The sequence below is a fragment of the Dreissena polymorpha genome, chromosome 6 (assembly GCF_020536995.1).
Source record: "Dreissena polymorpha isolate Duluth1 chromosome 6, UMN_Dpol_1.0, whole genome shotgun sequence".
NCBI classification, from domain to species: Eukaryota; Metazoa; Mollusca; class Bivalvia; order Myida; family Dreissenidae; genus Dreissena; species Dreissena polymorpha.
This window is the reverse complement of record NC_068360.1, coordinates 3,674,623-3,689,959: the sequence shown is the minus strand read 5'-3', so window position 1 is coordinate 3,689,959 and position 15,337 is coordinate 3,674,623. Positions and strand designations below refer to the sequence as shown.

The 15,337-nt window shown below is 36.1% G+C and overlaps 2 protein-coding genes across 3 annotated transcripts in view; one reads left to right on the top strand and one right to left on the bottom strand.

Moving 5' to 3' along the window:
- Positions 1-15,337, top strand: part of LOC127833219 (uncharacterized) — a 1,273,891-nt gene that overhangs the window by 250,711 nt on the left and 1,007,843 nt on the right. The window contains exons 26-27 of one of the 2 annotated variants that reach the window (XM_052358376.1): positions 11,521-11,624; positions 14,757-15,218. The exons of the other annotated variant lie outside the window; for it this stretch is intronic. Of the exons in view, the coding sequence (XP_052214336.1) occupies positions 11,521-11,624; positions 14,757-14,960 (308 nt within the window). The 3' untranslated portion in view covers positions 14,961-15,218. The remainder of the gene's footprint in view (positions 1-11,520; positions 11,625-14,756; positions 15,219-15,337) is intronic. 2 annotated transcript variants of the gene reach the window in all.
- LOC127833222 (uncharacterized) overlaps positions 1-15,337 on the bottom strand; it is a 491,760-nt gene that overhangs the window by 195,603 nt on the left and 280,820 nt on the right. The window lies entirely within an intron of this gene.

Below are 15,337 nucleotides of genomic sequence, written 5' to 3'. Positions count from 1 at the left end.
CAATCTGTTGAAGACGTTTCTTAAATAATATTTCTTCCAGTGCCCATATCAGGGCTTTTCTCACCAATTTGAGATATGATTTGTACATGTTCAATTGGAAATTTCAGCATCTCTTTACTTTTAATAGGAAAAATGCATTAACATTTGATTGATAACATTTACATGTTTCGTGTCTACACTTAACAGCTCTTTTTCCTAACATCTGAAAGTCAAACCATTATTTGAGGAATTAAAGAACTGCTTTTGGGAAGGAAAGATACTTTTTTGCCATTTAAAATATGACTGAATAATCGCTATAAAATAAGCCAAAAAAAGCAATCCATGTCTTGAACTCAAATTATGCAGAGTCCATAAACCATATACACTAAGTACCTTGTCAATAGTTCGTAATTTCAGTTTCGTTGTCAAAATTTTACAATCATTCAAGTTCATTTAAAGGTCACCCTGTCTTATTTTCTGTTAAATAACGGACAATTGTTTTTAACCAGGTTTTCCGAAGGAAAAAAATGGTTATTAGATTGGCGAATGCGGGCGGGCTGGCGGGCGGGCGGAACAAGCTTGTCCGGGCCATAACTATATCGTTCATTGTCAGATTTTAAAATCATTTGGCACATTTGTTCACCATCATTGGACGGTGTGTTGCGCGAAATAGTTACGTCGATATCTCCAAGGTCAAGGTCACACTTTGAGTTCAAAGGTAAAAAATGGCCATAAATGAGCTTGTCCTGGCCATAACTATGGCATTCATTGTGAGATTTTAAAATCATTTGGCACATTTGTTCACCATCATGGGACGGTGTGTCGCACGAAAGAATCACGTCAACATCTCCAATGTCAAGGTCCCCACGACAAAAAATAGATTTAAAAAAAAAAAAAACTTACAAAGGGGGTTAATTTTGTTTGTTCATTTCAAAAGTTCAGTTTGAGTTTTCTCCCTTTATCAGATTTTTTTTCACAATGAAAACCTGGTTTTGTGACAATTTTGTCCCTTGTCTCACTGTGTCATAATACCATTGTATATTTAGTCTGAGTATTTGCAGTCTCAATGCCTTCAAGCCAGCCTTATCAAACATCATCTGGCTGTTTTTGGCTTTCAACTGAATCTTATCATATTTTTTTTTAAATCTTAACCCTTTGCATGCTGGGAAATTTCTCTTCTGCTAAAATGTTGTCTGCTGAATTTCTAAAATAAGCATTTTCTTCGATTTTTTTTCAAAGATTACTATCAGAATAGCAAACAGTTTGGATCCTGATGAGACGCCACGTTCTGTGGCGTCTCATCTGGATCCAAGCTGCAAAGGCCTTCAAAATCCGGTTCCAGCACTCAAAGGGATAAACAGTTATAGTCATTTTTTTTCCTGAAATTAAAAACATAATTGTATTATGTCATATGCCAAGAAAATTAATACAATAAAGTAATAAAAGGAATTATGCTTACCATCTTTCATGTATAACGCTCGGGTGAAGTAGATCTACGTCACATCATGTCTTACTCTGCATTTAGTATAAGGTATTCTTCTGTGACCAATAAGTCAAACCTTGCATAGCTCTACCCTTGAATATTCTTTGGTCCAAAATGTTTTGTACTTTCAATCTCTACTTCATGCCAAACACTTGGATGGAGGGAGGGGGGCATTTGAGTCTTATACTGAAATCTGATATTATTCAGAAATGCTGAAAAAAATAATTGTTTGTTGGTATGTTTGCTTTATTTTTATGCCTCTGAAGGAGGGCATATAGTGATTGCACTGTCTGTCTGTCTGTCTGTCTGTCCGTCACACTTTTGCGTTTAGGTTTCGAAAAATGCTCATAACTTCTATGTCGCTTCAGATGTAACATTCATATTTGGTATGCATGTGTATATGGACTTTCCATACACACACAAATTTTGACCTTGACCTTGAACTTAGGGTCCGGGTTTAGGTTTCGAAAAATGAGTTTAGGTTTCAAAAAATGCTCATAATTTCTATCAAAGCATTTAACGGGGGCATATGTCATCATATGGAGACAGTTTTTGTTAACCAGATTTTCTGAAGGAAAAAACTGGTTATTAGATTGGCGAATGCAGGCGGGATGGGGGTGCGGAACAAGCTTGTCCACTCTCTAATTCAAACAGTTTTCATCCGATCTTTACGAAACTTGGTCAGAAGTTGTATCTAGACAATATCTAGGTCAAGTTGGAATATGGGTCATGCCGGGTTAAAAACTAGGTCAGGGGGTCACTAAGTGCGTTTTTAACATTAAGCATGTTGTCCGCTCTCTAATTCAATTAGTTTCATCCGATCTTTACGAAACTTGGTCAGAAGTTGTATCTAGACAATATCTAGGTCAAGTTCGAATATGGGTTATGCCGGGTTAAAAACTAGGTCACGGGGTCACTTAGTGCGTTTTAAACATTGAGCATGTTGTCCACTCTCTAATTCAAATAGTTTTCATCCGATCTTTATGAAACTTGGTCAGAAGTTGTATCTAGACAATATCTAGGTCAAGTTCGAAAATGGGTCATGCTGGGTCAGAAACAAGGTCACGGGGTCGAAAAACAGATTGATTTTGAAACAAGGGGGATAATTGTGATGAACAGTCAGTAGCAATGCACATTTTGACTTGCAGTTGTCTCCCTTTATTAGACTTTTTAGTAGCAATACACATTTTGAGTTGCAGTGGTCTCCCTTTATCAGAATTTTTTTTATTGAAAACCTGGTTTTGTGACAATTGTGTCACTTGTTTTATTTAAATCCCACCAGACCACACAGAGCCGTACAGATGATGCAGATGACACAAATTCATCTATTTTGACCACCTCTACAAGCATCCCAGCTGTGAACTTCTCCCTTCTCACTCCTAGACCACAGCCAGCCAATCAGGCATCAGAATCTCACCATTCAACCAATCAAAAGGAGCCACACACTCCCCCAAGGCAGCAGCATACCAATCAAAGCCATGCACACAGTCTGACCAATCAGATGTCTCCTACCATGTCATCAGCCATTCACCTCAGTCCTGTGCTGGGGAAATCAACCAATCAGGACCATGGTTCCATACTGAGTCCTGGCAGGGAAAGTTATGTTTCCCACTCAACAGAGAAGGATAGGGATGATGCAAACATCGAAACGGCTGCACTGTCACATTTGAAACAATTTCAAGATTATCTAAACAGGTATTTGCCATTTAACCATACTGGAGAATTTCCTTCATTTCTTTATGCAAATGCATTTGAAAAGTTGCTGAGAGGATTAATCTTGACCTATCATATCTTTAGCTAACCTAGCACTTATCTACATGTTTGTTTAGCGTAATAGTGTTGTTTCTACTTAAATCTTTTATATCAGATAAAGTATGATCATGCTCCTCTTAAGTTTATTTTTTCTCAATCTTTAAAAGACATGTACACTTCAACACCGTTATTTCGAAGTCGTCGGGACCGTTAAAAAAAACTTCGGATTAACGATAATTCGAAATAAACATTTGACAGAAGACTTCTTTGATTCTGTAAAAGTGGAAGTCGCATGGTTCGGTTACACGCTTACTTAAAAGCGTAAACTAGTCATATAGCAATAGATTTTCACTTGTAACAAACGGAGGAATAAAAATATTCTTTTTGTTGTTTTTATTTTTGTATAATTACAGAACATATAAAATATTACGAATAGCATAAATTATCAGACATACTAACGTATGAATACATTTTCGGAATTGAATTAACTTTTTTTAACTTATACGCGATGTCTCTCTGAACACCAGCTTTCGCACAGACGACAAAGGTGTAATTATTGGCTTTTGACGCGCCACGACAAGGTGTGAAAATACGCTCAGTATTTTGCAGTTTTGACTTCGGATTAAAGATTGATAATAAGGTGCGAATTATAGTGTTGGGACCGACTGAATCACTTCGAAATAACGATTTCTTCGGTTTAACGAAGTTCGGATTAACAATGAAATTTTACATAAAACAAAGAAGAACCAAAATCGGGACCCGAATAATACTTCGAAATTAAGGTGACTTCGGATTATCGGTGTTCGAAATAACGGTGTTGAAGTGTATTGTGAAAGACAAATGACCTCATGAAAGGCATGAAGACAATTTGTAAACACTTCAGTTCTCAATGTATTCAAACTTGCTTGGTATACATTTATAAATGGTTAGCAGCAATGTATATCAAATAGCAATACAATAAATTCTGTTTTATAAATGATTGGATATTAATTAAATACTGCACTGTTTGCAAATGGTAATTTAATGGCCGTGAATCACACCATTTAGAGTCAACAAGAAGCCATGTAACTGATAATAGTTCAACAACATTGTAGAGTAATATGAAAATTATGTTAGTACATGAACATAAATTCATGCCCATCACCCCACATTAGATCTTACATTCCTGTAATTTTTTGTTCAGTTTCACAAAGACCCCTGAGTGGATATCTAGCATCAACAGTCAAGCTGAGATGCATGGTGGGGGCTCTGTCACTAGCACCCCTAGATTGCCATCACCACCTGAGATAGCTGCACTGCTGTCCACTCATCTGCATAATATACAGGTAGACAACTACTCGGATTCATTTACTTTAAGCTGAATCTTAAAAATTGCTATATTTAAAACAAGAAATATCTTTTTTAAAAAGATATACGGCGTTGATTGTGGTTGGAGTTTATGAAAGGTAAAGAGTTCAATGAATGAGATAAGGATAGCGAATGTCTTTTTCTGTGCAGTTCTTAGCTGCATCACACACAGTACGGGATGTTACGTGGAGTTTTTGCGGCTTATTTTACATTATTACATATTGCTGGTCATAAACCTATAGATACAAAACAGAAAACCAAAAGAATAATGGAAGTGAAATTAAAACATATGAGTCAACCGGCCACACACAAGTATTCGTACATATTTTAAATATTTATAGGCGCATTTTTCTAACAAACCTGTTTTAGTGGTTTGTCGGGAATTGCTATTTGATTCGATTATTAACAGTATCGAGAATCATCGCGCTCATGCTTAATACATTAGTCAATATGGTGGAATAATTCTTGTTAAATTAATTAAAAATAATATTTATCATGGTATTGTTGAAAACACATTAAGAATCTATTATTGCCATACCATAATTGTATCGCTGGATATCTTCATTTAACATCTTTCTGGTCTAAAGAAAATTCCAGTTCACCTAGTTCATGCTATAGCGTCTTTATTATATAACGATTATTTTACTGGCCGCGAACTCCGGTCAGCACATAAGGTAGTCGTGAAGATGCAGCTATGACCTGTATATAAACTCTGACATTCACACACACTCACCGCAAACTGACAAAGGTGTAGAATCTACCAACAAATTGTATTGATGTGAAGAGTTAAGTGTAAAACTGTTCTATCTATCATGCCTTTTCATAAGAGATAAAATTGTTTCATGCTGAACACGCAGTAAAACAGTGTTAGAAAGACGCGGCCATGTTTCCAATGTTCTGGTGGTATTCTCAAATCAGCCAATGGACTAAATGAAGTGTATTCATTTGTGGGTAGCCGCGGGCATTTTTATGAATGCAACCTAAAGGTCACCTAAGGTCAAAAGTGACGTTAAACAGCTACGCCGAAAAAATCAATTAAATTTTGTAACATAATCTAGTGGATTTATTGTAAGTGAATTCCACCCAAAATACTGCCATCAATTGGGAATATGAAGCATTAAAGTTTGTTTTGTTTCTCAGTGTCTTAACTTCTCATTTGTTTTTATCACCAGCATATGGCACACCACCCAGCAGTCCAAAGCCAATCAGGCCAGGCCTTTCATCCAGTGAAGTCTTCAGTAGCCAATCAAATGCAAGGTGCAAGACTCTTCAACCAACCATCACACTCATTACGATCAGCCTCCCAACCAAACTCTCTATTAACCAATCAGAGAGAGCTTGACCTTTCTCAGCAACATTCTAGTCTTCCTGCTAGTCTCAACTTCCAGCCAATCTCATCCACCAGATTTCCTGTCAATCAGACAGAAACTCCACCCCCAAGGATGAAACCATCCAATCAGATTGAACTTTCTCATTCAAATTTGAATCAAACTGACATCACTGTGTACAGCGACTTAGTCAATCAGACTGCAGCTTCAATGCCTGGGATGTTGTGGGATGGATCTAACAGAGCAGTGCCAATACGTCCACCTCAGCAGTGTGACGACGCTTATGCAAATGAGGATAATCAGTCCATCATTTCAGGTACCCTATCTGTTTGAACAGAAACAAGTATTTGTCATGTACAGTTTACTTATTATATCATTAACCAGCTGCATGATTTGTTAGGGGAATTTGTAAGCTTATTCTCACAACATCGGTATTTTGTAGAACTGCATGTTATAAAACTAACTGTTGAATAATCTTTATTGTGACTAATGATTTTTTTAGCATACCCTTGTTCTTTAAATATGAATGGATTGTTTGTTTCCAAGAATTATTGAGAAATTGGCCATTTGCAGAGGCCCATTAGCCAATGGCTCCTAAAATTTATCATAGGCCACCAAGATTATTAGAGGAAACTTATAAGTCATCTATGCAAAGGATATCAAAATAAAAAGGGCCTTTATTTGTAACCATATGGTGAAACATGGTTTGTGAGCAAGGTTCACATTCATCATATGTACTAATGTACAAGAGGTATTGAAAAGAAAGAATGAGCAACTGCGGCAAAAATGTATGTTGCTACATGTAACTCTGCTGCAAACCTGACATACAAGCAAGCGTACATTGCTGTTTTCAGGGGTTTCAGTGGGTGTGGCCAGAGGCTACTTCCAGGGCGGTCAGAGTTTCTCCCCGCCCACCAGGCAACACAGAGACAGTGAGAACAATTCAGTGGACGACCTGACCCATCAGTCATACAGGTAGGCTTACCTGGGGAACGCACCGTGAGACTGCAGAGTTTCTAACCTAGCTTCAGCAAAAAACATTGAGCAATGAATAAGAAAAGTGGTGGCTTTTGAGCGTTAATTTTTAATTGGTTTAAAGTACCAGATTAAGTCTCAGATTTAACATATGAATGTTCGTTGTGATTGGGGAGATATGAACATCGAGTAATGTTGGTTTAAGTTTTTGTACAGTTTATTGTTTGATGAAGTTTTTTATTGAAAAATATAATGAAATTAAGGTTTAAATAAAACTATTTTCTTGAGTGTTATTGAGTTTGTTTTAATATATTATATAAACTTTAATTTCTGGAAACAATGGCATTTTAAAATTAATTATGGCTTTTTTCCAATATATGAAGAGGACCCTTTACGTAATTATAAAAGTATTTTCCATTTAGAGCACTGTTTTGACTGTATTATAACAAAACACCTGTTCTTCAGATGTTTTCCTAATATTTAAAAGCTGTTGGTTCATTTGTCAGTATATTTGTTGAAATGCAAATTCCTCTTCACAAAAACATGTTTGTTTGAATGATTGATGATGACCGTTGGATACGGCTAATTATGCCTCTTGTTTTCTAGACTCAACGAGGACTACAGTGATCTGTCCGAGCGAGTCCAGAGGCACGAGTCTCACCAGAATGAGCTCCAACATTACATACAGCTGGTAGGACATTAACCAAAAATTGAGCCTCGGAAACAGGGTCATAATACATGTGCGTAAAATGTCGTCTCAGATTAGCCTGTGCTGTCCACTGATGCTAATCAAGGTCAACACTTTCCACTTCTATGGGATGTTTTGTTTATAGGAAGATTCTTTTAAACAAAAACCCAGTTTGGACAGGAAGTGTTTTCTCTGTTAGCCTGTGCGGACTTCACAGGCTAATCTGGGATGACATTTTATGAACATGCATATATATAAAGTTCAGTTTTGTCAGAACGTGGCTCAATTATCTGGCCCCAATTTCTAAATAAACCTCATCAGTTGATTTTAAGATTATTATTTTTTAGTTGGTTATTTTATTGAATATTATCACTATTTAAAGTTGATGGTGTTGTAGAGTTCAATTTAAAATCAAACCTTGATTGGTAAGTCTCTGCATGTGTATAAATAAAACAATCAACTAAGTTTTTTCAAATGTCAATGGTCTCTTAAGGCTAAAAAATATTGAATATAAAAATAGTATGTACTTTTTAGAAATTATAATAACTGGAAAGAAAAATTGTTATTAAATACACCGAATGAAAACAATATTATTGCTTTGAAATAATGATTTCTTTATCCCAGTTGTTCAAAGACACACAGAAGAAACGTTCAGTTGTGATTTTATTTATGACAAATAACTTAAGGTGAAGTTTTTTAATTTTGATCCAGGGGTTTATAAATCACATGTTTTAGTAGCTGTTTGTTAAAATTACAAAAACTGAAATATGATTTCAAGAAACGTATCTGTCCCTAATATTTTTCCGATATTTTTATTAAAACCTGATTGACAGCTAGCTAGCATGCGATCGTTTTTGACCATACAGCTGTTTGATTTTAGTTGCTGAACCGTTCTCCAAATGAAGCAAACACTTCGCAGCATACCGACTCTGTGTTGTCACAGGACAATGGTATGTCATGTTTTGCATATGAGCCCTTCTCTTGGAAAATGAGGTTTAATGCATTTGCATTATAAAAAGTTTGTCCCAGATTAGCATGTGCGTTCTGCAGTCAGGGACTACTTTTTCTGCCTGAATTTTCGTAAAAGAAACAAAAAACTTAATATTCCATGAAAGCTGAAGGTGTTGTCCCTGACTTGCGTGTGCAGACTGCACAGGCTAATCTGGGAAGACATTACACCCTTGCATTTAAACCTGTTTTCCGAGGGCAAGGCTTGTATCAATTTAAAAAAGGGTGCTATTCACAAATCTCTGTGAAGAAATCTTACTGAAGTTAAGTCATACTGAAGGGACAATTTCAGAACAAATGTTCTTTTAAAAATCAAGTTTGCCCTGCTTACAAAAGAAAGTTTTACTTGAAGAGAAGCAAAAATGTGTATTATTAGACTGTTAGGTTCATTTATAAATAAATGGTATTTATTTGCTGTGGGGTTATAACAATGAAGTAATTTTCTCAGTAAAGTGAGACAATGCTCGTGATAATGTGTACTTTTCTCATTTTATTGATAAAATTATTTCACTTTAAAACCAAAAGAAAATACACGTACTTTTATTTGATACTTAAACAAAAATCTTCATTAATTACTTGTATGATGTTTTCTACCCGTATTATTGGGTGAAGAAATAAACATTTCCAGCACCATGTTTGATTATTTGGAGCCCTGGATTTGAAATGTTATATGTAGCTGCTTCCTCTGACCCTACCAATAGACACAATTACTAGGGTAGGGTGGTCATGTGATTGAACAACCTTGATCCGAGCAGAAACAAGGCATAAATTAATCTTAACAGTAAATTATAGCCTTAGACAAAGTGTTGACAGTAAATGGTCATGCTCAAAGTATGGAAACACACACACAAGATTGGTTATTTGAAATATGCATGTAAATTATAACAATTTTTAGATTTTGTTGATAGTTAAAAAGAAATGCAATTTAATGTTCCAAAATATATTATTTTTATTATCATTATACTATAAAACGTTAGTGACTGCATTTGATAAGTATTGACTTCCTGTGATTGCAAACATTTTTCTCTTGCCTCATTTATATTCACCTCAAATCATCTGTGATGTAGCATCTTTAAAGGATGACCTTGATGTTCTAGTGATCTATGATTACAGAGAACTTAGATTTGAATGACACCGCCCAGGCAGCCCAGCTTCAGAGGGAACTGGACCGTATCCAGGAGTTACGAACCAAGCAGGAGGTCAAACAGGGGTCAGCGGTCAAAGGTCAGTCAGTTTTAGTGGAGATGGGGTCAGCCATCAATATGGGTAATGAGGGTATGAGTGCCTCTGAGTGCAACTTGTCTTACATTTTGCAATCAATCTTTTTTTCTTCAAATTTTTCAATTATGATTATCTGCAATCATTATCTTCAAATGCTTCAGGGTATATTTTCAAAGTTTTGTGATGGAGTTATTGCCCTTTGTGAAATTTATATATATAAAATCTGTGCAAAAGTCGTAACAGCTTCTGTGCACAACTCCTTCATTTTGTTTGCAATTTACATAAAATTATAACCGAATAATAATCTCAAAGAGTTACAGCATTTAGTGTCATGGTTTTGGGATTTATTAATTTTAGGAGCTATTGCCCTTTGTTTAAAGTTACATAATGCCAAGGTCATGTAATTACAGTTACTCTTTCTTAATAGTTGTTGTCAGCACTTAGGCGACAATAAATTTATCAGTTGTTCAACAGATTTTGTCACTTTATATTTAGAGGGAAATAAAACTAATATTTGTATTAATTAGGGCTGTAACGATACATTCGAATTCTTAGAATACGGCTGTGGACGAATCGTTTTCGATATTTGCCACCTCCCGAACCGAATATTTGACGAATACAAACAACATGGTTTTGAGTTTTAAAGTTTAATCATCTTATCTTACCTTACAAATGGAGGTTCATACAATAAACCCTTATATTAAAATGTTCTTCTCCTCATTCTGGCGTTTTTCATCATGTTTACCCCACCCACTATGTTACACAGTGAGATTATCAACAAAAATGGCGGGCACCGGTTGAATATTTACGACATTGAATTGAAAAATCTTTCGATGGTTGTTTAATGTTTTTTTAGGTAAATACAAGTGATTTGATGCTCAAACATACACACAAAGGATTAGCAGATGGAATTTCAAATTGACAAATACTCATAGTTTCATACTATATAATGTCATGTCAAGTTGCTTCGTTTTTCTACTCAACGATTTTATAAGTACTAGTCATGTTTTCAAAACTGTGTTCAAAGTTTAAGCAGTTCTAGTCAGTGTTTTGTTATTTCAAAGTATTATATTTCATATTTTCAGTATGCAATTATACTCAATTAATCAAATTAACATATACTCATAGTTTCATACTATATAATGTCATGTCAAGTTGTCAGTATTACTTTTGTTCATTGCAATTCATATTTGCGAATAAATATTCGTATTTGCCACCCTGTATTCGTGATACCTATCATATTTGTCACCTAGTGTAATCGTTACAGCTCTAGTATTAATTATCAATGAAATCAGAGGCTTGTTTTAAGTGCAGAATAACAATACATGTACATATTTTGTGAAAAATCTCATGTGTGTGTTTATGTAAAATTGACTCAGCAGGCCTAATAAAAAATACGTTTATTTTAATATACAATTATTAGATGTGGCTCATTCAACAAACATCATATATATTGTGGCCTGAACTTCAAAAATAATTTTACAATGTGATTATGATGCCTTAAACTAACCAACCTAGGGCACTCTTGTCTCTTTAGTGCCAATTATGTGGTTGAGATTAAAATTTATGTTTTTATTTTCCAGATGCCCAAACCAGCAAAATACTGAGCCCAGACCAGCTTGAAGAGGTTACCAAGTTACTCAACCAGGTCAAAGGTCAAGGTCAACTACCTGACACTTCATTGCCTAGCAACCCCCAGGTGGCTGAGCTGATAAAACTGTTGTCTCAGGCCCAGCTAGGTAACCAGTCTGTTGCTAGGAAACCTGGGAGACAGCATGGTAACCATGGAAACCATCATAGGGCCATTGGGGTGCGCAGAAATGTGCACTTTAACCCTAGCAAGGTGAGTAAAAATGACACATCGTAATAATTTAAAAAATACATGTTTCACATGATTAAAAAGCAACTGTTTTGTTCAGTTTTTTTTAGCTCGACTATTATATATGAAATATATATAGTGGAGCTATCCTACTCACCCCAGCGTCGGCGTGAGCGTCTGCGTAAGCGTGCAAATGTTAAATTTTCGTACTACCCCAAATATTTTCTTTGTCCCTTGACATATTGCTTTCATATTTTCATACTTGTTTACCAACATGACCCCAACCTATTAACAATAGCAGACAACTCTATCAAGCATTTTGTCATAATTATGGCCCCTTTTCCACTTAGAATATGCAGCAAATGTTAAAGTTTGCATACTACCCCAACAATTTTCAATGTCCCTTGACATATTGCTTTCATATTGTGCATACTTGTTTACCAACATGACCCCAACCTATAAACAAGAGCAGATAAGTCTATCAAGCATTTTGTCATAATTATGGCTCCTTTTCGACTTAGAATATGCAGCAAATGTTTAAGTTTGCGTACTGCCCCAACTATTTTCAATGTTCCTTGACATATTGCTTTCATATTTTTGCATACTTGTTAACCAACATGTTCCCAACCTATAAACAAGAGCAGACAACTGTATCAAGCATTTTGACAGAATTATTGCCCCTTTTATACTTAGAATATGCATATTATTGGTAATTCTATGTTAAAGCTTGCGTACTACCCCAAATTATATTTCCTTTATCCTTTGACATATTGCTTTTATATTTTGCATACTTGTTTACCAACATGACCCCAACTTATAAACAAAAGCATATTACTGTATCAAGCTTTTTGACATACTTATAGCCCCTTTTACACTTATATAATTGAACATTTTGCTTAAATTGCCATAACTTCTATATTTGTGATCACATTTTATTATTACTTTCACAAAACAACACTTACCTAAATACCACAATGGATTCCAACTAAACAATACCTCACGCCCCTACCCAGAATCCCTTCTCCCCCCTCCCCCCCCCCCCCGAACCTTCCCCCCCCCCAACCTCCCCCCCCCAAATATTTTTTTTAAACATGTAATAAATTACCACACCCCACAAAGTGACACGGTGAGCTTATGTGACCTTGTGATGTCCGTATGTGCGTGCGTGCGTGTATCCGTCAACAATTTGTTTGTGTAGACAGTAGAGGTCAAAGTTTTCATCCAATCTTTATGAATTTTGGTCAGAACGTTTATCTTGATAAAATCTGGGTTGGGATTGTATTTGGGTCATCTGGGGTCAAAAACTATGTCACTAGGTCAAAAACTAGGTCACATGATAGGTCAAATAATAGAAAAACCTTGTTTAGACAATAGAGGTCGCAGTTTTCATCCAATCCTGATGAAACTTGGTCAGAACATTTGTCGCAATGATGTCATGGACTAGTTTGAAACTGGGTCATGTGAGATAAAAAATTAGGTCACTAGGTAAAATTATAACAAAGTCTTGTTAACACTCTAGATGTAACATTTATAGTCAAATCTTCATTAAACTTTGTCTGACTATTAGTTCTAATTATATTTATAATTTTTAATGGTCCCGGTTTGTTGAAAAATGGTCCTCAGGGGCTGGTTAGTTTTCCTGATATGGCTATAGTGAAACCTACATGTAGTTAACACTTCAAGAAGTCACATTTATAGTTCAATCTTCATGAATCTTGGTCAGAACATTTATTGTAATGATATCTTGAATGAGTTGGTAAATGGTGCCGGTCCTTTTAAAAAACATGGCGGCCTGGGAGTGGGTAATTTTTCCTCATATGGCTATATTACTACCTTTTGAACTCTATAGAAATCACATTAATTGCCCATTCTTCATGAAACTTGATCAAAAGATTACCGGTATTTCTAATCATAGCTTTGCCAATTTTATTTTTGGTTATTGTTCGTCCACAAACATGGCCCCCAGGGATCTGGGCAGTTTTCCTTATATGGCTATCGTAAAATCTTCTTTACACTCTTCAATTCACATTTTTAGTCCAATCTTCATAAATCTTTAAGAAACTTGGCTTGGACAGTTTTTAACCAGGTTTTCCGAAGGAAAAAACTGGTTATTAGATTGGCGAATGCGTGCGGGCTGGCTGGCTGGCTGGCTGGCGGGCTGGCAGGCGGGCGGAACAAGCTTGTCCGGGCCATAACTATGTCGTTCATTGTCATATTTTAAAATCATTTGGCACATTTGTTCACCATCATTGGACGGTGTGTCGCGCGAAATAATTACGTCGATATCTCCAAGGTCAATGTCACACTTTGAGTTCAAAGGTCAAAATTGGCAATAAATGAGCTTGTCTGGGCCATAACTATGTCATTCATTGTGAGATTTTACAATTATTTGGCACATTTGTTCACCATCATGGGACGGTGTGTCGCACGAAAGAATCACGTCAATATCTCCAATGTCAAGGTCATCACAACTTCAAATAAATTTAGTTTGAAACAAACTTACAAAGGGGGTTAATTTTGTTTGTTCATTTCAAAAGTTCAGTTTTAGTTGTCTCCCTTAATCAGATTTTTTTTCACAATGAAAACCTGGTTTTGTGACAATTTTGTCCCTTGTTAAATCTTAGAAGAATTTAATAATTGGTCTGCTCTTTTGAAAAACATGGCCACCAGGGGGCGTGGCAGTTTTCCTTGTATTGCTGTAGTGAAATTTAGTTGACACTATATTAGCCACATGTTGTGGCATATCTTCATGAAAGTTGTTCAGAACATTTGTCGTAATAAAATCTCGGCTGAGTTTAAAATTGTGACATGTATGCTAAAAAAAATAGGTCACTAGGTCAAATGTAAACACATAACTCGAAAACTCTAGAAGTCCTTATTTTGTCCAATCTTCATGAACCTCGGTTATAAAATGAATATTTGTTTGAAAAATATCTCAGCCAAGATCAAAAATAAAAATGTGCCTAGAAATTAGATATCTATTTTTCATAAAGTACTTATATTACTTGAACTCCACCTTCTCATTATATGTAGTTTAGTTTCTTTGGGTCTCAGGTGAGCGCTGTATGGCCCATGTTTTGTTTGTCGTGTATTTGTGCACTGGAGCTTGGAATATGATTTTTGTTAATTAGATGTTTCTTAATTGATGTCCTGCAGGGGGCTGAGGGAGGAAAGCAGGAATCCAAAAAGCCTGACAAGTCCCAGCAGCTGACCCCCAGCGGTGACCCCAAGGTCGCTCAGTTGGCCCCTGCCAAGAAGGTGGAGAGGAAGCTGGCAGGGGCCGTTGTCAAGGGAGAAAAGCCACAGCCTGGGTCAGCCACCAAGGGAGATAAGTCTCAGAAACCTGCAGCATGGAAATAAGAGGGTCATCATACTGGGCCTCTAACCAAGGCCCATAATTTTAACCTATAATTGAGTGGATTTATTCCAATAAATGTACCTTGTAAATGCAGGTTTGCAAGCGCCAACTCCTATCTCTTGACGGATTTGCAGACCTAACATGTGGTTGCATTTTGGGCCAGGTTGAGTGAAGGTCAAGGGCACTGATGCTAAATTTATATACAAAGTTTTCATTGAATAACTTCAGTTAGGATGGAGATAATGTGAGGAAATGTGCAGGTAGTTTACTGAGGATATAGCAAGGGATTGTAATTAAAGGGCAGGTGATGTCAAGGTCACAATTGCTTAAGATGGAAAAGATTCCACTCAAAAATTAAGTTCGGATTAAGGTTAATTAA